General features: G+C 37.2%; 1 protein-coding gene across 15 annotated transcripts in view; it reads right to left on the bottom strand.

Moving 5' to 3' along the window:
- Positions 1–26,762, bottom strand: part of CADPS2 (calcium dependent secretion activator 2) — a 535,106-nt gene that overhangs the window by 309,644 nt on the left and 198,700 nt on the right. For all 15 annotated transcript variants that reach the window (XM_053218157.1, XM_053218160.1, XM_053218152.1 and 12 more), the window contains exons 4-5: positions 9,223–9,303; positions 2,740–2,976 (exon numbers count right to left, since the gene is read on the bottom strand). In XM_053218157.1, the coding sequence (XP_053074132.1) occupies positions 2,740–2,976; positions 9,223–9,303 (318 nt within the window). The remainder of the gene's footprint in view (positions 1–2,739; positions 2,977–9,222; positions 9,304–26,762) is intronic.

The following is a 26,762-nucleotide window of genomic DNA, read 5'->3' as shown; positions in this document are numbered from 1 at the left end:
CTTCATAGATGAACATCTGTTGTCCTCCCCTGATTTGAATATTTAATTTTAAAATCCCATTGTATGGCTTACAGTTTTGTGGCTTAGCTGGTCTCTTGCTTTACTATTCTCTCTGAACTGAAGGCTTCATGAATGGAGAGACCTGAAAGTAATCATGTGTGGCCAACTGCTGCTTTTTGAACCACCAAAGTCCCCAACTCAATCAGTATTTATCAAGCTAGTTGTGTAGCAGGCAGTGTTTTAGGCTCGTGTGATACCTCAGTAAACAAAAGACCTCAACTTCCCATAGCTTACACTGTAGTAGAATAAATCAGATAATGAATAATAAACATAATAACTGAATTATATAGTAGGTGGTTAAGAGCTGTGGCAAAAATTCAGCTTGAAAACAGAATAGGGTGGGGTGAGAGAAGAGAGCAGTCAGCAGCAATTTTAAAGAGGGTGATAAAATATGAGTTTTTCAAATCTGCACTTACCCCTTAGACCCAGACTTCAGTTCCTAGAAAAAACCTTTCTCACTAGACCAATTCTAAGCTTGACTGATGAAATGTGAGACCCTTAAAGTGGATTAACTACTTGCCTTTCAGAATTTTCTTAGGCTGAGAAGCAAGGCTTGGATAATGGGCCAGGGATAATTATGGAGTTTAGCTAGGCTGAGGTCAGAGGCCCTGGGGACGGAGGGGGACGTGTCTATTCTCTAAGGGGTCTACAGATACATACTGTGTATGTAGTTTGCACTGAATGTGATTTCATTTTGTTGTTCAACACACATCTCCTATTTATAATACTGGGGGCATCATGGAAAAGATCTGTATTATGCTAAGGAAGGAAAATATCTGCCTTTATACACATAGCAATAAAGAACATCAAAATAATTTTATAAATATACAAGCTTCTCAGACCACACAAAATGAAGTTTTAACTCCTATTCTCCCCCAATGCCATTTTATTGCTACATGCTCAGCCCTGTTTAAGACACTGGCGATGAAGCATAGAACAACGCATGGTTTCACACAGACACTAACTCACGAACATAATTTTGTTTTTAAGTAGGGAAAAAGTCCGTAAGAGCCAATTATTTACAGTTTTTTAAAGACTAGAGAAAAGAGATGACGTTCTGAACTGTTTCCAGTTCTGCGTGTTTATATAATGGCAGATTTATACATGACAAAAATAAGCTGCTTTACAAATTATAATAAACTCATTTTGTTTCATACAAAGCCTTAAAAAAAACTGGGCACTTTATATCTTGGTCAATAGGAAAACTGAGACAGGTATGCTAAGAAAATTCGACATGTAAGATACTGTGTATTTTCCCTTTAAATATCTCTTTAAGATATTGGAGAGATTGAGAAGAAACCCAGTAATGACAAGAGACTGAGAAGAAAGGCAATAATGGCACAATCATTAGGGAACCCCAGAACTGAGGCTTGAGTCAGAAGAAAACCTATCTCTACTCTGACAGTACATTTAATCTGTTAACCTACACAGAAATCATTAGCCTGGAAGTCAAGAAAGAGAGAGGCAGTTGGCTTATCCTGAAGCCTGAATTTACCTTAGAGTTGAACAGGTGGAGGAAAGAACAAAAAGCACACATTTTTCTGCCACAACCTAAGCGAGCCAAGAGTAAGAAGTATCAACAGGGAAATTTAAAACGGTACCTCCTAAGACTCCATGTACTTTTCTCTGTCAATCCACAAACTCAAATAGCAGTACTGGGTACCAGCAAAGTGACAATTTAACAGTGCAAGGAAGGAGTTAGAAGTTTTAATTTTTGAGAGAGCTATAAATTTAACCTTGATATTGTGTGTCTGTTTTATGTATAAATACATCAAAATATTACATGGATTAGCTCAAATACACAGATTAGCAATGAAAAAATGTAATCATGAAAAACATCAAGTGGTTGTGGCAATAAGAGTCCGTATCAATATCTGGTTTCCAGTGAATTATATAAAAATGATGAAACTCTGAAGTCTCAGGAAACACATATTATTTATCTTTTTACAACGTATTTATTTTTGAGAAGGGGGGAGGGGGGAGAGAGAACACGCATGAGCAGGGAAGGGGCAGACAGCGAAGGAGAGAATCCCAAGCAGGTTCAGCACTATCAGCACAGAGCCCATCACAGGGCTCAAGTGAGATCATGACCCGAGCCAAAATCAAGAGTCAGACACTGAAACTGAGCCACTCAGATGCGCCTCCAGGAGGACAATTTTAAATGTGTCACATCTGTTCCTGGTCCTTAAAATATTATCTATAACACAAATGGACATCCTGGAAAGGAAGAACTACTTATCATCTATATTCACCCAATATTGTGTTTCAAAGCTAGATGGTGTGAGTTGAGGCTAGAAAAACACAAGTGAGGTAGATTAAAAACAAAGCTAAACCAAAGCCTGAAAGCAATTCCCAAATTAGAGATTTAAATCACGTGTTTAAAGAGTGCTTTGGTGTTTAACTTTATCAATAAACGTACACCAGCCTAGTACACCAGCACAAGAGGACTTCCCTCAAAACTCATTTTATTATTTAATCCTAAAACTGCTGTTAGGTTTAAAGAGCAATTTGCATTAATTTGCATTCACAACCTGATTGTCTAGCAAATGAAGAATAATGTAACTTCTTCAAAATATATTACACTGCTTTAAATTCAAAGAGTTACCACGAAGGTCAGCAGAAATTATTTTGCAGCCTCATTCAGGCTGTCAGAGGTGAGTATGGGATAAAGACACTTACCTCCAAGGTGAATGACAGCACTACGTCAGATTTTGACAGCTGAATCTCATTCTCATCTCCAATGTCCAAAAAGGCAGAATTCTGCGAACGTTTTAGTTTTTGTAGTTTAAATTCCGGACCACCTTTTGAAACTGGAAGACTCTCCAAATTGGCCATTAGCAAATTCACTGAAGATCGCAACTCTTCTATATACATATTCTCCATTTCTTTTGCTATGAATTTGGGGAAGTTTCTTTCCTTGAAAATAATTTTAAAATAACGTTACAAAAGACATATTTCAATTTTATCATAAAAGATCACATGATGTATATATTTGACTCTCAGAAATTATGATACTCAGTATAAATGCAGCTACCCAATACTTGAGTCTTCAGGCTTTAAAATCATGAGGCTTTGGCAATTTTGATTATGTATAAGAGTACCCTACTCATATCCCTTACTCAGAATCATTATGGTACAAGATGAATTACATTTTCAACATTAACTTTATTTTTGATAAGGTTTTGCTTAAGTAAAAACTGGAAACCTACATGAAAGAAACTTTAGTGTGTGTATCAATCTTAATTAGCCACTGGTAACTTTGAAATGCTTGGGGTAATTGGTCGGTAAGAAAAATGTTCAGTACAGGATGCCTTGCCTGTTGGGAAACAAACATTTTAAATCTCTCCCTTACCACAGATGTGTATTATTGAGAAGATATCCTTTTTATAAAATAAGCATTCAAATTAAAAAATAATGTGAAATAGCAATATGATATTTCTAGAATTTTCACATCTACATATAAAAGAATAATATCAACTTAGAAGAGTCATTTTCTTTTTGGTCACATGAGTACTGACATTTGATCCTTCTATCTCTGCCATCAGATTTTGGTTTCTTTCACTCGATGAAAAGGACATTCCAAGTATCAGTATTCCAAAAAATATTGACAGACATTGCCAAATTGCCCTTAGAGAAGATTATAGCCATTCACATTACTACAAACAGCAAAATGAGACTTCCTCCCGCTACTGGCTCTTCCTTAACCCTTGACAATTGGCATTAGCTCTTTCCTTAGAGGTAGAGAGTTTATAATGGTATCAAGTATGACATACCATATCCACCTACTGCACAAAACTGGCTGGGAATGAAAGCCTAAAGCAGCCACCTTTCAAACAGCTGCCTAATGCCCTAGAAAAGCAGTGCCTTCCTTACAGTTTCCCTTGGCATCATTCAAAGCCTAACCCAAGGAACCCTCATCTCTGAGATAACTGGAACACATCCAGAGTGCTCCCATCAACCAGCACCTAACCTGTGACTCACGTGCCCTCGTTTGTTCATGGGATGGAAAGCGACACCTGGCACCACTTCACAAATCAGTCCCAGAGTCCCAGGCCACCTGTTTTTCTTTTCCCCCAGTACAACCTTCACGTATTTCTTTTAACATAATTTACATATAATCAATATTAAAATTGAATATTTATTATCACACAGTAATTAAATATCCACATTCAGAAGTAACGTTTGTAAGTAAGATTCTTAAATACCCTTTCAACATTCCTTTATAGTTTGAAGTGACACCCCAAAAACAGTCAGTTTGCAATCCCAGGAAAAACACATAGCTAGTCAGGTACAGAATACCTTGGCTTCCTTTGGTGAAAAAGAAAAGTTTTGGAATGGTTTCTCAATGTATGTAAAGGAAAAACAAAATTACAAGCAAAATAAGCCATAAAAATAGATTTACAGATTGGTGCACTGACTTTAAAAGTTGTTATGAAAAGTCTCCAAAACTTAGAAATAAGGCAAAAGGGTGAGGGGGGGAAGGTCCTTTCAATGTCCTGTATGGATAAAGGACATCCAAGAGTCATCTGAGGAAATATACTAAGTTCAATTTACTGTTTATTGATGAAAAGTCTCAGGGGCGCCTGGGTGGCTCAGTCAGTTAAGCATCCAACTTTGGCTCAGGTCATGATCTCTCAATTTGTGGGTTCAAGCCCCACAGGAGGTTCTGTGCTGACAGCTCAGAGCCTGGAGCCTGCTCTGGATTCTGTTTCCCTCTCTCTCTGCCCCTCCCCCACTAACATTCTGTCTCTCAAAAATGAACGTTAAAAAAAAAATTTTTTTTAAGTGAAATTACATGTTAACCTTACAGAATTTTGTCTGAAAAAGATACAAATAGTGTGTGTCTGGTGAGTAAGAGAATCCAATGGTTACACTTTACAACTTTGTTGGAAATTAACCACGTTCAGATTTAATCCATGAATCTTATTTTAACCTTGGCTAAAACCACCTAGTTCTAGTATGTTCTTGAGGTTACTTCATCTATAACTAGTTGGCTTGTTCATTATGCTCTCAATGAAACCTTTATTGTGTGTTCATTGTATATGTGTAGGAGTCATGATTTTTGCCTTTTTAAAATTTTTGTTTTAGCAAAGCAAAAAGAAATACCTTCTTTGAAAGCCTGGATGCACCAATTTTCTCTTGTCAAATTTTTAAGGTGTTATTTGATGGAAAACTTACCATCACCATATAAAAGATCTACTCCTATTTAGCATTAAAAACAACACTTCACTCACTATCATTTTTTAAGGAGGAGACTGGCAGGAATCACCAAAAGTGACTGTTTTATCAGCATTTTCCAACTTTTCAAGAAATAGACTATACTCATTTTTTTTTCTTCCTCTCTGGGGGAAAAGATAGACAATCCTGCTTTAAAGCTCAGAGGCTTATTAATAGTATTTCGTCAACTTTATTTAGCCCGCTTATGTTGCCTCTTTCTTGGAAACAAAATCAAGGGTACTTCAGGCAACTCTATATGTTAAATTTGATCTGTTAAATTAGAAAAGAATCAGAAATGGGTTATTCTCTAGTTTAACTGTGAGTTGCTCTTATAAACCATGGTTTAAAAGTCCTAATTTACTCGCTCATTAGCAGCCCTAACACATGATATATGTGAAAATGTTTGCTCCATAAAAAAATTCTCAGTATTCAAACTTAGTCACTTTTTAAGTGCTCCTAACCTTCACTAGAGGAAGCCTGGACCAGAGTAGTAGGTGGAAGATGGAGACATCTGTCAGATTCCAGAAATACTTTGAAGACAGATGCAAATGGGTTTTCTAATAAATTTGCCATGAAGCACGAGAAAAAGAAGGGAGTCAGAGATGATTCCAAGTTTTTTGGTGTAATCGAAAAGACACCACTGCCAAGAACTGGCCTAACCTGACCACTTAACAGGAGATTTTAAGCACCCTCCCTCCCTTCCAAACTCCTGACTCTACCTTGTCTTTATTTTCTAAACAGTAAATGATCACCCTCCATAATTCAGTTATATAGAACATATATTGCTTATTGTGGGGCTCTCTCAAATGCAAGCTCTGTTAGGGCATAGCAGATATATTTTTGTCTGGTTTTATCCCAAGACAACCACACATTTGTCTGGATGTATCCTAAGCACCTACAACATTGCATAGCTATTTTAGCAGGTGTTCAATAAACACTGAATTTACGGATGGAAAAATTCAGGCTCCAAAAAGTTAAACTTGCCTAATGTTCTATATCTAGGAAATGGCAATCATGGATTTGCCTACAGGTTTTTCTGGCTCAGTCCACACCTTTCCGACTACTTCCAAATTAGACCTTAGCTAAAGTATTAAGGTCAGTATTTCTATCCTTTCAAACAGATTTCTGCCCTGGGGCTTCCTTGTTATTATATCGTATTGTGAAGTGTGGTAGGAGGGGTTACTGATTACCAATGATTAGCTAATGGACAACACTTCTGGATTTATCAGATTGAACAGGCAGTTGCACCCAAGAAGGCAAACTAGGTTCTGGAGTCAAAGGACCAGGGTTTGAGCCCAGCCTCCAGCACATTATTTGTTATGTAATCTTGAGATCAATAATCTTCCCTAGATCTCAATCTCCTGGTCTATAAAACAGATTCATTGTATCATCTGCCATTGTGGGTTCATAGATTATAGATATACAATGCAACAAGGTCAGTAATTATAATTAGCGCCATGAATATTTTATGAAGATGGCTTATAATTGGTGCAATTAAAGTAGAAAGCAATTAAACATGTTCTATCTGCTATGTCAATATATTCACCAAAAGGCATTTTATTTTTGGTGGCATTTTTCCCCCTTCCAATCCCACTGGCTTCACATCCTTCTCCACACTTTATTTTTTAATGTTTATTTATTTTGAGAGAGAGAGAGATTATTTATATATGTATTATTATTATTTGTTTATTTTGAGAGAGAGAGATTATTATTAAAGAGAGAGAGAGATGAGGCACAGTGGGAGTGTGGGATGGGGGTGGGGGGGAGAGTAAGAAAGAATCCCAAGCAGACATGGGGCTGATCTCAGAAACCATGAGATCTTCACCTGAGCTGTAATCAAGAATTGGACACTTGCTTAACCAACTGAGCCACCCAAGTGCCTGGCCCTTCTCCACACTTTTTAAAATGTATCAATGTTTGTGATGGCATCAGCAGGGTATCATCAAAGAGAACTCTCTGTAGGTGCATCACTGACCCTTCTCAAGTCCAGAGGTTATAAACCCACATCCTCCTCCCCAGACCTGGCCTTGAGAAAACACCAAGGCTCTCCTGTTTCATTACTCTCCAGAAATTCATTTAAACTTTATTCTAAAGCATCACATCTTTGGCCAGGCCCTTACAGAAGCAAATCCAACTCATGACAATGTGCGCAGTCTCAGGTACAATCTACATACACCTAGGCAATCTACAAATGCAGCTCTCAGCTCCAGGGTCCTTCCCCACAGGATCTGGAAGATCTCTCTGGATTCTCTCCCAGCCTCGGGTCTTCTAGAAAAGCAAAGGTCTTTCCAGCCAGTTTCCAATTCAGCTGAGGGTTTTGGGGAAAGTATTTTCTTCTCTAAAGCTTCTAATCGTCTTAATCTAACTTGACTTCCAGGCTATGAATCTGACATTTTTATCTCTGGGATGATGCAGTGCCTCTCCAGATATCCAGACCATAGTAACAAGGCATGCTGCCCTATAACCACTGCCCTTTGGATGAATATAACTCTCTAGCTCCCAACTCACACCATCCTATGTTTTCATTCATCTGCAGATACTTCCTCGTCTATCTCCGACTTGGTTCTCACAACTTACTCTCCTCTCTGCTACCCAAATTTCTCTCAATTTTCTCTACTTTTCTATTTATCTCCGATTTCTCAACAACTTCCCTACTTTTTAGTTTAACAGACTTTTAAATAAACAGTATTAGTGTTCTTAAAACTTATACATTATTCACAAATATATTTGTCTTTGCAAAAACAAACACATTTAAATTGTTAAAATCAGCACAAGATGTGTCTTCTCTACTGCTGGAAAAGTTCACTATCTTAATTTGAGAGGTGGTCGCACAGTGTATATATATATGTGTATATATACACACATATTCACTGAGCTGTCAACTATCTGTATACTGTACACATTATACTTAAATTTTAAAGAAATGAGTAATATTCCCTCAATAGGGAGGAGTCATCCGAAAGATGGAGGGAGGGAAAGGAAGAGTCTACCACCAAATATTTAAAGTTTTGCTTAGCAGAAAAAAGGGAAAAAAATCATAGTCTCAGATCAAGAGCACTATAGCCTCAAGTCTATTGGTAAAGACTAAATTTTCCCTTACCACTAATAAATTAATGCATCAATTATACTAAAGAATGAGGCAGATAATGAAGTTCCATGATCTTTAAAGTCTTAAGAAGAATTTCAAGGTTTTTGTTTGAAATTTATTTCCATTACAGGGGTGCCTGGGTGGCTCAGGCAGTTGAGCAGCCGACTTCGGCTCAGGTCATGATCTTGTGGCTCACAAGTTCGAGCCCTGCGTCAGGCTCTGTGCTGACAGCTTAGAGCCTGGAGCCTGTTTCGGTTTCTGTGTCTCCCTCTCTCTCTGTCCCTAACCCACTCGCATTCTGTCTCTGTCTCTCTCAAAAATAAATAAACATCAAAAAAAAATTTTTTTTAAAGAAATTTATTCCTATTACAGAGAAACACAGTGATTGCACAAAATAAAACATTAAATACACAGAGACTTTTTACAAGAAACTTCAAGCTGTATCTTTCATCCATTCAAATATTAGTTGACTCCACTATGTGCCAATCACCGTGCTGAATACTTTAGAATATGTGATTTCACATATTTCACAGGGACAATATTTTACTCCCTGATTATATTATGTTTAGTGCAATATTAAAATTCTTTTAAATCTGTCAGTTTGAGAAAATCAGGCATGGCTTTAATCTACAAAAGTTACTGAACTTAAATATGTCCTATGTATAAGGAAGGATCTGTAAAATAGATAATATGCCCCATTCAGACAATATGCATTCAGATATTTGGGCTTAAGAAACATGCACACAGAGAAGAAAATGATAAAAATTATGCTGCATTTATCTATACAAAACTTTTTCAGCTCACAGAAATCTACATACAAAGAAGTGTGGCACAGTGTGTCAAAGTTAACCATTTACCTTTGCCATCTTCTCTGCCAGCTGCAAACGACCATCAAGTTCCCTTCTGATCTGAGCAGCTTGCTCATCTGCATTGTCCAGCTTTAAGACAGAAATTACACATATGTGATTACTTAACGGCAGTGACCTACAGTTTAAAGTGAAGATTTAAAGACTCGATTTTTGTTTTTAATAAATTCTCTCAGCTACCTATTGAGAACACAGAACAATGTTTAATTAGGTCAGCAGTCCAATTAAATTTCTTGGGCACCTTTCATTTTAGTTTGTTCACAAAAAAAGTATCCGATTGCTAAAAAAGTTATTCAGTTGCTGTAAAAGTTATTCAATTGCTAAGAATCATAGCTCAGTTTACCAAAAATCTAATCATAATCATTCTTTGCCCAACGTGTCCAGTAAGCTGTTTCCTTGAAGTTATATTAAATTGGTTAAATCGTTGTTAGGCTTATTCAGTCCACCCTTCTATCTTCTTGAAGGTCAGTTCCTAAGTAGTTCCAGATAGACGAGTCTCTTGTCTTGTTCTTTCAAATTTCCACAGTGTATTTCTGGATGGTGAGATACTGAGTAATGTTTTACTTCTTCGTCAGTTTTATAACAAGTTTGTGCATTAGTGCTAAACTATAAAAGTAGCATTTGATTGACTGATAGAACTTCCTACCCTTTAAGTTTTCATATTCTCCTCATTCTAGTTTTCAACAGACTTATACTGCCAGGAAACCCTTCTACTCTTCACAGACTGGCACCACATTAGAATTCCATTCTCTTGTACTAAATTTGATTGAAAGCAAGAAAAGCACGTGGTCATTGTTTTTTAAAGATATTTACACAGAAAATTACTTTCACCTATCCAGTGAAATAATCCTTTTCTTATAGATTTTCTTTTAACTTTTCCTCATGATTCCCTTCTCCTGAATTATTCATAATCAATTTCTTTTATTAGTTCATTATAAAAACTGCTAAACTGCGAAGGTCCTATGAGCCATGCGCAGTGGGGGATGCACTGGGTGGGCTACAGATGTTTGCCTCAACTTTAATTCCTTCCCCTTTCCTACTTCCCTCATTAAGAAAACAGGACCACACAATACAACTGTATTATAGTAAAGGCCCACCTAAAGACTGCATTAGTATTGAGTACCACAATAATGCCTAGGAAAATAGAGATGTATTCCATTTGCTGAAGAACTACAAATGGACCAGATTACATGCTTTAACACGGCCTTAAAAAAGAAAAAAATAATGCCTGAAAAAGAGAGTGGGGGCAATGCAGGTCAACAGGATGGTGGTGTCGGGGCAAATATAAAGAGTCAAGAAAAGGGGAAGATGTTTCACTAGGAGGGCATCAAAAGTTTGGAGGTGAGATTAATAATCTTGGTAATGGGATGGGGGGGGCAGGCAGGGGAAGATACATGGAAAATGGGGCTGGAGAGAGACCAGCTACTTCATAAACTACTATTCACAGCTACATTAGGGAGTCTGGAGTTGGTTCCTACAGCAATGAGAATTCACTGAGAGGTTTTAAACAGGATTTTGGAAAGATCACTCTGTTTCTGGCACTAACAACAGGTTAGAGGGACATAGGAAGTCTATTATTTATTCATTAGAAAGAGAGATCTGGGGTTACTTTCCAAAAAATATGTTTCCAAGTTCACTTAAAAAATCAAATTCTTTTAAAAGACAAGTTTAAAAATAGCCAAGATTTTCTTAAACTAAATTGTTGGTAGACAATTTTCCATGTCATCTCAAAACAAATACAGTTAATAGGAGGCAAAGTCAAACAGTTTCTCTTCACTGTGTCCAAAGTCAAAATAATCTACATTAAAAACTAACAAAACTGTTAAAGAATATGTGGTATGTCTGTTCTAGGTAATGGAAATCAAGGTCCTAAAAGCAAAAATTATGTGTAAGAACTTGTAACTATAATACTTCAACTACGTTAAACTTCACACGGAAAATGTTCCGATTTTTGCTTAAATGCTAATCAGTATGTTTCCACAGAAAACTGAAATGAAATGATTACCTGCATGTAAAGAGTTTTAGTTCCACTAAGACACAGTATTTAACATCTTAAAATAAAAGGTCATAGTTCTCCTTCAAACTCAATCACAAAACACTATTTAACATCTTCAAATATTCTTATCTTCTCATTAACAGCCCTTAATTTTAAGTGGGATTATTTGACTTACTTCTGGGTTTTGCAAGAATGATCACTGCAAGAGCCAGTTTTCTGCTACTTCTAAAAAAATATTAATACCTTAAGTGCTTTTTCTGAAACAACGTAGGCAGACAAAAGCAGAGCGCTGCTGTACCAAACGACCTTTGAATAGCTTTCTCTTCCTTAATAAATTTTCAGAGACCGAACACTAATTTTTGTGACTACTGGTGTCATTTGGTGAAAATAGAACAGCATAATTCCAAACACATTAACAAAAGAGAGGAAAAGCTAATAAAAACAACCAATAAATTCTTATCTTTGTGTCACGTAATACTAAATACAATTGAAGGAAGTAGATCAGTTGGTTAGCTTTTTTTATTTTTACATGTAAGAATGTTAATGTCCCATGCGTTTTGTTTTCTTCTGAGTATTGCCTTTGTTTTCAAATTCATTGAAAGCTTATGTAATTTTTATAAATATTTTCTTAAAAGTTGACTTAATTGAAATTAGTTTCACATGTAGTTATAAGAAATAGATACACCCACTGCCCAGTTTCCCCCAATGGCACCATCATACAAAATTATTCTAGCACAACCAGGATATTGACTTTGATATAATCATCCATCTTATCCAGAGTTTCTCAGTTTTATGCTTATTCGTCTTAACCAATTATTTATCTAGATTCACAGGTTCACCACCGCCAGTCAAAACACTGAAGAGTTTTAACATCATAAGTTGCCCTTTTATAACCAGACCCATTTCCCTCCAGGGAACCTGCAGTTGGTTTTAATAATAATGCACCTCTTTTCACAATGTCTAAAAATAAATTCCAAAAAGGCAAATGGGTTTTCTTTTACTTTCCATTATGAAATTGGACATGGCCTCTTATGAGGTTAACATTTGTCAACAGTAGATGGGGGGGGTCTCAGACCTCTTAAATCTTCAAGTTCACCACCTGAGTTCTTTCCTCAAAGCATACGGCCCTACATAGCATCTACTCATTGACAACTCCCAAGCATGTATTTCTAGCTCCAATCCTTCATTAGAGTTTGACTTACATTTCCAGCTGCCTATTTACCATTTCTGTTTGCATGAAGAGAAGGCTCATTGCACTAGTAAGCCCAAAATGCAATCTTGATTTCTAGTAGCCTGTCCCAATCACTCCTTTGATGAATAATGCCATGTCATACAAATGCTCAAGCCCAAAGCCAACGTGTCATCTTTAACCTTCCCCTTTGTCTCACGGCCCACATCCAATCCAACCTTGAGCCATGCAGGGTGAAACCTAGATCACATTGTTGAGGCAGACCAGAATTGAGGTACTCAAGAGTTCTTGGCCAGGACCACTTTTCTGGGGAGTGGAGTGTTTCCTTAGCCACTTCAAGTACATCTCCTCTCATCAGAACACTTGTACCTATGGTTATGGTGAACATAATTCTTTTCCTTTTCTGAACCCTCAAGAGAACATGGGTTTTTATACCACTCCCTCCACCCCCTTCTCAAAAAATAAAAATAGAAAAAAAGGAGAAGTCTGGTTAGGTGGTTTACAGATGTGGGACATCAGATTTTAAAATGCTGGGTAACAGGGGCACCTGGGTGGCTCAGTGGGTTAAGCCTCCAACTTCAGCTCAGGTCATGATCTCACGGTTCATGGGTTCGAGCCCTGTGCTAGGCTCTTTGCTGACAGCTCACAGTCTGGAGCCTGCTTCAGATTCCATGTCTCCCTCTCTCTTTGCCCCTTCCCCGCTGTGTGCGTGTGCATGCGCTCTCTCAAAAATAAACATTAAGAAAAATTAAAATAAAATAAAATGCTTGGTAACACCAGAGTACCTGGGTGGCTCAGTCGGTTGAGCATCCAACTCTTGATTATGGCTCAGGTCATGAACTCACAGTTCTTGAGATTGAGCCCCACATTGGGCTGTGTCCTGAAAGCACAGAGCTTGCTTGGGATTCTTGCTCTCTCTCAAAACAAAGAAATGTTAAAATAATAAAAGAAAAAAATTAAATGCTGGGAAACACATCTGTCTCTAATGCCTGATTTGGGGTATGAGATAAAATGGGGATATGCAGACTCTGGAATTCATGGTAGGGACTAGACATAAGTTTCATTCCACAAGGGCAACTTCATTTTTAAACTTCATTTTCTTTTAAATGCTTGATTTCAACACTTTTTGACAATAGATGACTTAACTCACAGGTGTCCTTTCCTGGCACAGAATATTTTCCCAGTCTTTTAAAGGGAGTTATTCAACCCTGACCATAACAGATGCCCAAATGTATCTTTATTCTCTGTAATGCCCCTAGTATCCACTACACAGAGCATTTTCAATTATTAATTGAAAATTATCAATTTCAATTATCAAGAGATGTTTCTGGAATGGCAAATATTTAGTACAGGAAATGTACTTTTATTTCCCTCCTATTCATTACACAGAAATTACTGTTTCCACATTCAGAATCCTCTGGCACAGAAGATTTTTCAGGTCTTTTAAAAAGGGTCAATCAACCCTGACCATAACAGGTGCCCAAATGTAGCCTTATTCCCTGCAATGCCTCTACTATCCACTATACAAAGCATTTTCCATGATTAATTGAAAATTATCAATTTCGATACCATTTCAAAATCAATTACCATATTCAAAAATCAGTGACCATTCCAACGATGAAAATATTTCACTAGTTTAATATTTAATACAGAAAGTGAATTTTTATTTTCCTCTTGTTTTTACACAGGGATTATAATTTCCTTAATTAAAATTCTCTAGGCTAGGGAATTCTTAACCTGGACCTTTGGGGGGTCTGAATTACTCAAGTTGTGAGCAAAATTTTGTAGAGTTATGCATTTTTTCCCCTCGGGGAATGGCTTGACTTTCATACCTTACTCAAAGGGGTGGCAACTCCCTAACTCAAAGTAAAGAACAATGCTGTAAGGACATCATCTTTCTAGAAGCTTCTATATCCTAGAAGAGGCTATATGGCTTTTAAAAAATAAACCATGGGAAATGGTCACCTCAGACCTACACATCATCAACCTTACTCTTACAGAGATTTGTTAAATCTTTGTAAAGGGATGCTAAGACACAGACTCTCAGTAGTGTTGGCAATGGTCCACAGTTACTTTACCAACTCTATTTACCCTTTCCTACACCTACCATATAGCAACCGCTATGAAAGCTCATCAGTACCTACAAAAGTAAGGGCCTTCCAGAAGTTCACACTTTATGTCGAAAACAGTAAAAATAGTACACAGAACAGAATATAATTGCCACAAGAAAGTTACTGATCAGGTGCTGTAAGAATTCAGTAATGAGAGAGATGTGTTTCCTGGTTGATTAGTAACAGGATGGATTCGTGAAGATGGAAATAGTAAAAGGTGGACGAGAAAATGCTGACCTGATGCAGCAGTCTATTTTGGTCTTGACTTACAAATCTCTAACCCTAGGCTGTCTTTGCCACATTCCCCTCATGTCCTTGGAAACAGTTCTGAAAAGAGATCTCAGGGATCAGCACATCTCCCTTTGCAGAAAGGCCTCAGGAGGACCCAAAGCCTATGTGGTGTCCAAGTCTAAAATTTTCACAAACTGTAATAAACAGCAATAAAATAACGTTACCAAGTTCCATCTAACACCTTCATTTTACAACTTGTGATATTCTTTCAATGCTTTAAAAACTATAAATATCAAACATTTGAGTTCATTAAATTTGCTCATCTTTAAAAAAAAGATCATTTGTAAAAAGCACTTTTCACAGCGCTGTTTAGCATCATTACCCTCTCCTATCAATCTATTTTCTAGAACCAGGATAACTGTACTAACACTGTCAATCACTAAAAAGGGGAATAGCTGTTTTCCCATAATGATGCCTTTGTGTGTGCCAACCTTACTCAATTATGTCCTTTCTCCCACAGAAGAAATTAGTATTCTCTCCAACTCCATACTCCAATTATGGCATACCTCTTTTCAAATTATATTGTTATTTTCTTGCAATATTCATCTTTATCCTTTAGTATGAAAAATGCAAGGAGACTAGGATTTGTTATATAAACTTAGTGTTTTCCCTAAGATTAATCCATATGCTGGTCCACTGTATTTATATTATCTATAAATCCAGGGATTTATAGATAATACATCATGAGAAGTAAGCAGTACAAACCTAACACAGATTCCAAAAGAACATTTCAACACTTTATCACGTAATTTTCTAGTAGCCCAGTGTTTATTTGACACTATCAAATATACATGGATTTTGCAACAGGACCTAAAACCACTCATCAAAAAGCTTTAGGTGTTAATTTACTTCATCTATAAATCGTGTTAATTTTTATTATTACTTGAACCACAGATTTATCATAAAGATAGCCCCTAACTCTACCTACTACTTCTGTTTTCTGTGCTGCCTCCCCACCTCATGCCCACACACACACACACACACACACACACACACACACACACACACACACACACAGAGGTTCTTGGCTATTCTAGATATCAGAGTATCTCGAGTTACTTCTCAAAACAGTATCATCAGTCAGTACATACCACTGGCCTTTCCCCTGAGTTTCAGCTCTCCAGCTGAAGGCAAGGCCTTTCCTTTTAGGCACCCACAAAGTCCTCAAACTAAAACTAAACCTGTTCTTGTGCTGTTTTGAAAGGGCACATGTACCCCAATGTTTACAGCAGTGCTATCAACAATAGCCAAAGTATGGAAAGAGCCCAAAAGTTCATCAACAGATGAATAAAGAACATGTCGTATATGTATACAATGCAGAAATACTCGCCAATCAAAAAGAATGAAATCTTGCCATTTCCAACAAATGGATGGAACTAGAGTGTATTATGCTAAACAAAATTAGTCAGAGAAAGACAGATATCATATGACTTCACTCATTATGTGGATTTTAAGATACAAAACAGATGAACATAAGGGAATGGAAGCAAAACTAATATAAAAACAAGGAAGGAGACAAAACATAAGAGACTCTTAAATACAGAGAACTGAGGGTTGCTGGAGGGGTTGTGGATGGGGAGATGGGCTAAATGGGTAAGGGGCATTAAGGAAGCCACTTGTTGGGATGAACACTGGGTGTTATACATATGGGATGAATCAATGGAACTTACTCCTAAAATCATTACTGCATTATATGCTAACTCGGATGTAAATTAAAAAAATAAGTTAAAATTTCAAAAAAACAATCTGTTCTTTATCATCCACTCTTCAACATAGCTTCCTATTTCTACATAGAATTCCCACTACCCTTGATCACGCTACAGTCTCAGAGGGAGGAAGAGAGATGAGGAAAGGAGAGAAAGGACTAAATAAATCAATATGAATAGAGAGAATGATACCCAAACACCTCAGGTTAGTATTAAGGTCCTCCCAAATTTTGTACCAATCTATATTTTTAAGCTCTTGGATAATTCCATTATCTATACAAGTCAGTTTGTTTAGTGTTTACTGAACATGTTACATTTTCCCAGTCATGCATTTTGCTTGTGTTTCTTTCTTCTGCCAGAGACATTTCTCTTACCTACCTTCACTGTCCTGATCAATCTTAAAATCTGAGATTACCTTACCAATCATTTAATAATAAAGCAGGTACTATCTCATGACATATCTTTCATAGTTTCCTATTATTGTTTAACTTCAGATATTTATGACCACTACCTCGGCCTGCAATGTATGCCTCTTGTCAGCCCAGCCTACCCAGAGGGGTAAAACAACTCCATCTCGAATAGGGGAATTCAAAGAACTAGTGTAAATTTTAATTCAAATACAAAGAATGTCCAAGACATTCCCTCCAAGCTGACCCATCTTCTGTGAGTCAATCCCCTTGAAAAAACCAAAACCTCTTTCCTCCCTTTTTCTTGGTCACTGGGAATCAGCCAACAACATGGTAAACTCTCTTTGTAATGTCATACAACAAAAAGAATATAATAAGAAAATGAAGTTATTCCCATACTCTCAAAAGAGACACTTGCATATATGATGTTATGTATGATTCAGGTAACATCACATGTGCTAGAGGCAAAGCATTGAAAGAATTCCCTTGTATCTATCGTATAGATTATGTATAAAAAACCTGACTCAGAAATAGCAGTTCTGCCATGGGTCCTTGTAGAACAGTTCTAAGAGTCTTAAAAATGCATTTCCCAGAAGGAAGAAAGAACATACTTATTTCAACATAATAAGCCCATAGCTAACAACATACTCAATGGTGAAATATTAAAAACTTTTCCTCTAAGATGAGGAGAAACACAGGGGCACCTACCCTCAGTACTACTATTGAAGATAATACTAGAAGACCTAGCTAGAACAACCTGGCAACAAAAAAGAAATAAAAGGTATCAGAACTGCAAAGAAGTAAAACGGTCTTTACTTGTAGAGAATAAGGTTTGATGTACAGAAAATCCTAAAGACTCAACCAAAAACCTATTAGATCTAATCAATGACTTTAGTAGTAATAGGATACAAAATTAACATAGAAAAACCAGTAGTGTTTCTATACAGTAACAATGAATTTTCTCAAAAAGAAATTTTAAAATGCCATTTACAATAGAATCAAAAACAAAATACTTAAGCATAAATTTTACTAAGGAGGTCAAAGATCTCTACTCTGAAAACTACAAGACATTGGTAAATAAAATGGAGGAAATCAAAGAAAACACATATAAATGGAAAGGTTTCCCATGTTCATAGCCTGGAAGACCCTATAAAGATTCCAATGGCATTTCTTTTTTATAGAAGTAGAAAAAATATGCCTAAAATTTACACGGAACCACAAAAAATCCTGAAAAGCCAAAGAAATCCTGAGAAACAACAAAAGCAGGAGGCATCACACTTCCTAATTTCAACCTATACTATACAGTTACAGTCGTCAAAAACAGTACGGCATGGACATGAAAACACACAAAGATGAATAGAACAGGTCCAGAGCCCAGAAATAAACCCAACAATGTATAATCAACTAATATTTGACAAAGGAGCCAAGAATGCTCAATGGAGAAAAGACAATCTCTTTAATAAATCATGCTGGGATAATTAGGTATTCATATGTAAGAGAATGAAACTGGACCCATATCTTCCACCCCTCACAATATTTAACTCAAATGGATTAAAGGCTTAAATATAAAACCTGAAACCGTGAAAATCCTAGAACAAAGGAACAAAGCTCCTTGACTGGGGTCTTGGTAATGATTTATTTGCTTTTATATACAATACTGAAAGCAAATGCAACAAAATCAAATATAAACAAGTATTAACTATAGGACGCTAAAAAGTTTCTGCTCAGCAAAAGAAACCAACAGTGAAAAGAAAACCCATGGAATGAAAAAATATTTTCAAACCATACATCTTAAAAGAAGTTAGTATCCAAAACACATAAAGAATTCATACAAATCAAAACAAAAACAAAACACCACAATTTAAAAAATGAGCAAAGGACCTGAATAGATATTTCTCCAAAGAAGATATATGAAAGACCAACAGGTACATGAAAATACACCTAACTTGATAAGTCACTAGGGAAATGCAAATGAAAACCACAAAAATGTCACCTTATGCCTGTTAGAATAGCCATCATCAAAATGACAAGAGATAACAAATGCTGGCGTGGATGTGGAGAAGAGGGAACCTGTGTGCACTGTTGGTGGGACTATAATTTGGTGCCGTCACTATGGAAAACAGTATGGAGGATTCTCACAAAATTAAAAATACAACAACCATATGGTCCAGCAATTCCACTTCTGGGAATATATCCAAAGGAAATGAAAACACAAGCTTGAAAAGATATCTGCACCATGTTCGTAGCAGCATTATTTACAATAGCCAAGACATGGAAACAACCTAAATGCCCATAGATGGATGAATGGATCAAGAAGTTGTAGTGTATATATACAATGGAATATTATTCACCCATAAAGGAGAAGAAATCCTACCATTTGCAATAACATGTATCGAACCTGAAGGCATTATGCTAAGTAGAGTAAGTCATAGAAAAGTAAATACTGTAGGATTGCTTGTGTGCAATCTAAAAAAAATTTTTTTTCTAATTGAAAAAACTCAGAGATCAGAATTGTGGTCACCAAAGGCAGAGGGGGTTGGGAGGGAAGGAAACTGGAGGAAGGTGGTCAAAAAGCCCAAACTTCCAGTTATAACATAAATAAGCACTAAGGATATACTGTACAGCATGAGGAATATAGCTAGGACTTCTGCAGGATATATAGGAAAAGCTAAGAGTTATCATCACAAGGGAAAAAAAAAGTTCTGTTTTCTTTTTATTGTATCTATAGGAGAAGACAGAACTTGGTTAAACCTGTGTGGTAATCATTTCACAATATACGTGAACCAAATAATCATGCTGTACATTTTAAACTTACACAAAGACATAGGTCAATTATTTTTCAATAAAACTAAGAAAGATCATTTCCCAAACCACACTTTCATTTGAATGCTAAAGAAGTAGGGGAAAGATGAATGAGTTAATTACATATAAGATTACCCTATGTGAACTGAACTGTATTAAATAATGGATCAAAGTGTTCAAAAGCAAGAACATAAGAATTTAACCTCAAATCTAAAAACCATGAGACTTCAATAGCCTGAAGACAATGCATGCATATTCTCTAAAATGGTAGGTGGCAAAATTTGAAATATCATAGAATCTTCAGTATTTCATTTATATTAACATTTTATCTTCCAGACAAAAGTAACATGCTAATACTTTCAAGTAACTACTAACTATATTCACTTCAATAGTTGAGTGTACATTCACATTAATAATTAAATAATGCTGAAATTGAGAGAGTTTAATATTAAGTAACAGACACTAATTAAGGATATTAGAAAACTTTGTCCCAGTACATTAGAACTCCAGCTTCATCAAGATTAATAAGAACTAAATTTATATAGCACTTATGACATATAAGAAACTCTTCTATGTTTTTATAAACATGATGGCATTTAAGCCTCAAAGCAACCCTATGGGATAGGTGATAACTTTATCCCATTTTAGTGATGAAAAATCTGAAGCACAGACTGCTTTAAGCAATTATCCAGGGTCAAGGTCACACAGTTAATAAGGGGCAGGGCAGTTTGAGTGCAGGGTTCAACTTAACTACCTCACACTCAATTTCCATTCTTTCTGTCATTTGCTCTATCCAGGAGTACCCACAATAGGAAGCACATTAAATATTGTCAAATTAATGATACAAAGATTCAATATCCCATGTTCAATGAAGTAGAAGAGGCATAGATAAATATAATGCAAAGTAGAATATGGTAGGCTTTTGGGTAATGATAAGGAATTGTAAATTTCTCATTTTTTTTGGGTCCTCTCCCAGTATTTAAGAAAAATGGGGACAGGAGCAGGGAAATCTTCATGCAAGTGGACCTTCTCTTGCGTCTTGAAGAATTAATATGGAATTTGAAGTGAAGAGAATATTAAGAGACAAAATTAAAATATAAGAAAATACAGGGAGCGATTCAATTTACATGGAACACAGGGTATGTAAAGATTTGTTACATGGGAAATAACATAAGCAAGACACGTGGGAGCCAGATTGAACACTGAGGTGGTGTTAGCTTCATTCTGTTGACAGAGAGGAGCCATTTTTTTTTCTTTCCTATTCATAGTTGGGTTATGACGAGAATGGGATGGTGCTCCAATAATACTAATCTGGCAACAAAAATACATTAAGGTTGGGAGGGGGAAGCAGTTAAATTACTGCCATGCTCCATATGCTGTGCTCATAAGTGAAGTCTGGAGTGAGGGCAATGACCATGGAAATAAGAGAGGACTCTTTAACAAATGGTGCTGGGAGAACTGGACAGCAACATGCAGAAGGATGAAACTAGACCACTTTCTTACACCATTCACAAAAACAAACTCAAAATGGATAAAGGACCTGAATGTGAGACAGGAAACCATCAAAACCCTAGAGGAGAAAGCAGGGAAAAACCTCTCTGACCTCAGCCACAGCAATTTCTTACTTGACACATCCCCAAAGCCAAGGGAATTAAAAGCAAAAATGAACTATTGGGACCTCGTGAAGATAAAAAGCTTCTGCACTGCAAAGGAAACAATCAACAAAACTAAAAGGCAACCAACGGAATGGGAAAAGATATTTGCATATGACATATCAAAGGGCTAGTATCCAAAATCTATAAAGAGCTCACCAAACTCCACACCCGAAAAATAATCCAGTGAAGAAATGGGCAGCAAACATGAATAGACACTTCTCTAAAGAAGGCATCCAGATGGCCAACAGGCACATGAAAAGATGCTCAACATCACTCCTCAACAGGGAAATACAAATCAAAACCACACTCAGATATCACCTCACGCCAGTCAGAGTGGCCAAAATGAACAAATCAGGAGACTATAGATGCTGGCGAGGATGTGGAGAAACAGGAACCCTCTTGCACTGTTGGTGGGAATGCAAACTGGTGCAGCTCCTCTGGAAAACAGTGTGGAGGTTCCTCAAAAAATTAAAAATAGACCTACCCTATGACCCAGCAGTAGCACTGCTAGGAATTTACCCAAGGGATACAGGAGTACTGATGCATAGGGGCACTTGTACCCCAATGTTTATGGCAGCACTCTCAACAATAGCCAAATTGTGGAAAGAGCCTAAATGTCCATCCACTGACGAATGGGAAAAGAAATTGTGCTTTATATACACAATGGAATACTACTTGGCAATGAGAAAGAATAAAATATGGCCTTTTGTAGCAATGTGGATGGAACTGGAGAGTGTTATGCTAAGTGAAGTAAGTCACATAGAGAAGGACAGATTCCATGTGTTCACTTTTATGTGGATCCTGAGAAACTTAACAGAAGACCATGGGGGAGGGGAAGGGAAAAAATATGGTTAGAGAGGGAGGGAGCCAAAACATAAGAGACTCCTAAAAACTGAGAACTGAGGGTTTATGGGGGGTGGGAGGGTGGGGTGTGTGGGTGATGGGTATTGAGGAGGGCACCTGTTGGGATGAGCACTGGGTGTTGTATGGAAACCAATTTGATAATAAATTTCATAATAAAAAACAAATAAGAGAGATGATACAGCATTATGGAGAAAGCAGCAGTGCAGGTAATTGGGCTGGGAAGACATAGAAGGACCGATGGTTATGAGTCAGAAGGCTGACACAAATAAAAGAAGAATCGTGTTTGGGATGCGAAAAAATGGCATTTTGAACCTGTTGTGTCTCAGGAGTCTCAGATTCATCAGTTTGCCCTGGGCTATAGTGAGACAGAATGGAGAGGGAGGAGCTGACCTACGTAAAAAGGGTAAAAAGGCACTAATACTCAAAATAAGCAAAACACAGTGAGTGGTGGTGGTGTTTTTATCACTGCAGTATTTTTCAGTGGATCTAACTCAATGCAACAAAAACAGTAGCATCTCATTTCTCAAAAATAGGGTAGTGAGCCTGTTTCTAATTTTCAAACACTATTGCTCTTAGTATCATACCATGTACAAAATGAGTTCACAAACCTCTGATGAGGATTCACAGACTGAGACGTAAGCCTTGTTAATCTGGAGACCTTCGCATCAGAATCAAGAAAACACTCATAAACAGAAAAGAACATCATTTTCAACATTTAACAATAACAAGCCTTTCTAGAAGTTTGTAATAAATAGCCAGAATCAATCACTGCCACCCATTACACAAGCAAAATCTTACTAAGATAATGATCAGTTGGCCCTGCTCTAATGTGATTAGGGTAAATGGAAATTTTTTATAGTCTAAAGCAAAGAGGATTTAGGATATTATGACCTTGATAATCAGCTAAAAAGCATTGAATATCAGCAGGTACTCTTTTGTGAGTATGTATCAATCCCTTTCCCTCAGCCTTTCAAATTTTTTTGAAGTGCATTATAAAAACCAAAAAGTTGCTCTAACCATCTACCAAAAGGAACAGGTGTTAAATTCTCTGGGCCACCCATTTCTATAAATCCAAAAATAATAAACAAGAAGAAAGTCTGGTGCTATGAGCTTGGCACACAGTAAATTGCCAACAAACTTAATAAAACGATTCAATGCACTATATAGAAGGGATTTCTTGAATATGTAAATGTTTTATGTTACTGCCTAATCCCCTAAAGAATTTACCGTTAATTCCATTTTCTTGCCTTCTTGGTTCCTCTCTTAATCCACTCCAAGACAGTCAAGAGTGCCTTCTACCATGACAAATACAAGGGTCACTTCATTTTCCTCTTACCTGACCTCTGAGAAGCTTGTGGCATAAACATTCTCCTTCTCTGACGGGTATACTCTTGGCTTCCCTGATACCACGTGCTATGGTTTCCCTCCTACTTCCCTGGCTATTCGCCTTTTGTGCAGCCTCTGAATCCTGGTGTCCACAGGATTACTTTTCTGGGCCCTTTTACTTCTTGAGCTCCAGACTGTCCTAAAATGATCTCATAGTGGCCTCTGGCTTCAAATATTAACTTTATCTAAATGATTCCCAAATCTGTATCTCCAACCAGACCACTCACTGGCATTTCAGATTTGCACATCCATCTACCACCTGCCTTTTCCATGTGGACATTTAGTATTTTGTTTTCAGCATGTATAAAACAGAACTCCTCTGATTTCTCCCCCACACTTTTCCCTCCCCAAGATGTTGCTCCTTGAGAAGAGGGAACAGCATATATTGAAAGCCTAGAACAGTGCTGAACTAGAGTAGGTACTATGATGAAAGAAAACCCTAATCAAAGATGCCTCATCAGAGCATGGTTAACATAAACATTGAATCAGGTAAACATTAACAAATGGGAAGATAGCCATTAAAGCATAGGATCTTTCCTACAAAAAGAAAGGGAGAGGAATAGGCAGTCTTAATCAAAGTTCTAGAAAATGGTATGTCTTAAGTTATAGACCCAAGTTGACTCCTAGCTTCTGCCTGCATTCCCAGACTTCTTTGTCCCTTTCCTTGCAAACAGGTGTTCCAGTGTTCTGACTCAAGGCCAAGTTCCCAAGTATGTGAGGAACCAAGCAGGACTGTGAAGCACAATACAGGGAATGGATCTAAGAGGATGCGACAACAGACTCCTAGGTCAAAGCCAGTAGTCTAGGAACTTCACAACCAACAGAGAGATAAAACAGGACCACAGCAGGGCAAGGAGCAGAGCATGGAGATTACTTGAAGGATTAACACGTAGGTCCCTGACCCACTTCTGTTTTTTTGTTTTTTGAAATTTTTTTTAATCTTTATTTATTTTTGAGAGAGAGACAGCATGTGAGCAGGGGAGGAGCAGACAGAGAGACAGAGAGAGAGAAAGTCCGAAGCAGGCTCCAGGCTGTCAGCACAGAGCCTGACACGGGGCTCGAACTCACCAACTGTGAGATCATGACCCGAGCCAAAGTTGGACACTCAACAGACTGAGCCACCCAGGAGCCCCTACCCACTTCTGTTTTAATAATGCTGCAATATGCCCACAGGTTGGGTGAGGCACGATATTGACCACTGGCAATCTATTTTTTAGGCCACGGAGAAAAAGCTTTGCAGAATCCCACCTTGCTCCTGTCATTTCTTTTCTTCCAGCCTAGCTCTGGAAGGGCTAATAAATTCTAAGGTCTTCCAGCTAGCAGCTAAAGACCCTTAATATCCAAGTCCTTTTTAGCCTCATGTCCTCTACTCCAGCAATACACACAACATACCTTCCTAACAAATTCCAAGCCTTTTCACTCTCCTTGTGCCTTTGTAAATGTTATTTTCCACCTACCTGTCGGTCAAATTTCTACCCATCTTCTAAAATTCAGGAATTTGTGCCTTCTTAGAACCTTCAGTAAAGCTACAAAGGAAAATAGGTTTTCCACACTGCCCACACTCCTCTTCCTGAGCACAATGGTAGACTGTTCTCAAACAGTTCTCAAGCTGTTTCTATGGTTTGAGCTCACCATGGCATTAAGTCCTCGACGGGCAGTCAGGCCAGGGGTCCCCAACCGTACTGCGCATCTTCATCAGCGTAATGTAGAAGGCTTTTTAAAACCAGACAGCGGGCCCCATTTCTGTGGTTTGTTTCACTTAGTCTGAGGTGGGGCCGAGGCATTGAGTGGTTTTTAAAGCTCCTTAGATCATTCTAATGCGCAGCCAGGATGGAGAACTAGAGAAAGCTGTGCCAATTAACCCATGTCAAATTAAAATACAGTCACACACATGCCCACGTTGTGCAGTATACATAGCCTCAGGATCACACTTTTTAACTATACCATTACGTTTTCTTTATAGATTTGTCCCCTGACCATATGCAGATACCTTGAAAAAATCAAATTCTGTCATTTTTGCATTCTCCCTGACATTTGTAGATACCTCATTTTAATTTCCATAGAATATTTTCATGAACAATGCTTATGAAAAAGATACAATTGCTTATTATGCTTGAAACAGCATATGCATATGATCCTTTTTTATGAAGAGTTAAGAACAGGTCTTGAAATATATTAGCAAAAATACACCTCCACCCTGGCTCAGCTATTACTACTACAAAGATGCCTGATCTCTGAAGATTTGTACTCTCTTATTTAAAAAATGGAAAAGTTAATATCTTAATTTGTAAAGGCTAGATCTGGGTAAAGAAAACCCTAAAATAAATGCAAGGAATATCTGAAGGTAGCCTATCTTTGTTATCTAGTGAGATTTGGGAAAAAGCAAAGTAAAACATTTTTGGGAGAAATCTTATTTAGGCATATTCTTATACTGTAGTTCTCTTACAGATGGGCCAAAGGTAAAAAAACAAAATAATGCACAGTTGAATGAAGCAAAACTTATTGATAAAACCTAAAATTTGGTTTAATATATTAGATATGTATTCACAATTAAAATTTTTAATTTTTAGAGAGAAAACGGATTTAATGTTAATCAGATATTCAAATTCATTGAAATGAAATCAGAGTCCTCTAATTTATATCATGACACCTTCATTTTATTTTTTTTTATTTTTTTTTCAACGTTTATTTATTTTTGGGACAGAGAGAGACAGAGCATGAACAGGGGAGGGGCAGAGAGAGAGAGAGAGAGACACAGAATCGGAAACAGGCTCCAGGCTCTGAGCCATCAGCCCAGAGCCTGACGCGGGGCTCGAACTCACGGACCACGAGATCGTGACCTGGCTGAAGTCGGACGCTTAACCGACTGCGCCACCCAGGCGCCCCATACACCTTCATTTTAAAAAGTGAACACGTACATAAATATTATGGCCATTCCAATTATAATTACAGAATTTGAAAAATCAGAGACTATAAAACCAACTCATTTTTAAAGTCTTAAGCTTCTTGAGGCATCCTAGAACATAACTGCCATTTAATGACATTTATTTCAACATTTTCCTCAAGCATTTTGAGGATTTGAAAGATACACCCTGCAAATGGTCATTTCTACAGCTTTATTTTC

The sequence above is a fragment of the Acinonyx jubatus genome, chromosome A2, assembly GCF_027475565.1.
Source record: "Acinonyx jubatus isolate Ajub_Pintada_27869175 chromosome A2, VMU_Ajub_asm_v1.0, whole genome shotgun sequence".
Lineage (NCBI taxonomy): Eukaryota > Metazoa > Chordata > Mammalia > Carnivora > Felidae > Acinonyx > Acinonyx jubatus.
Note: the sequence above shows the minus strand (reverse complement) of the source record. Positions and strands in the feature narration are given on the sequence as shown.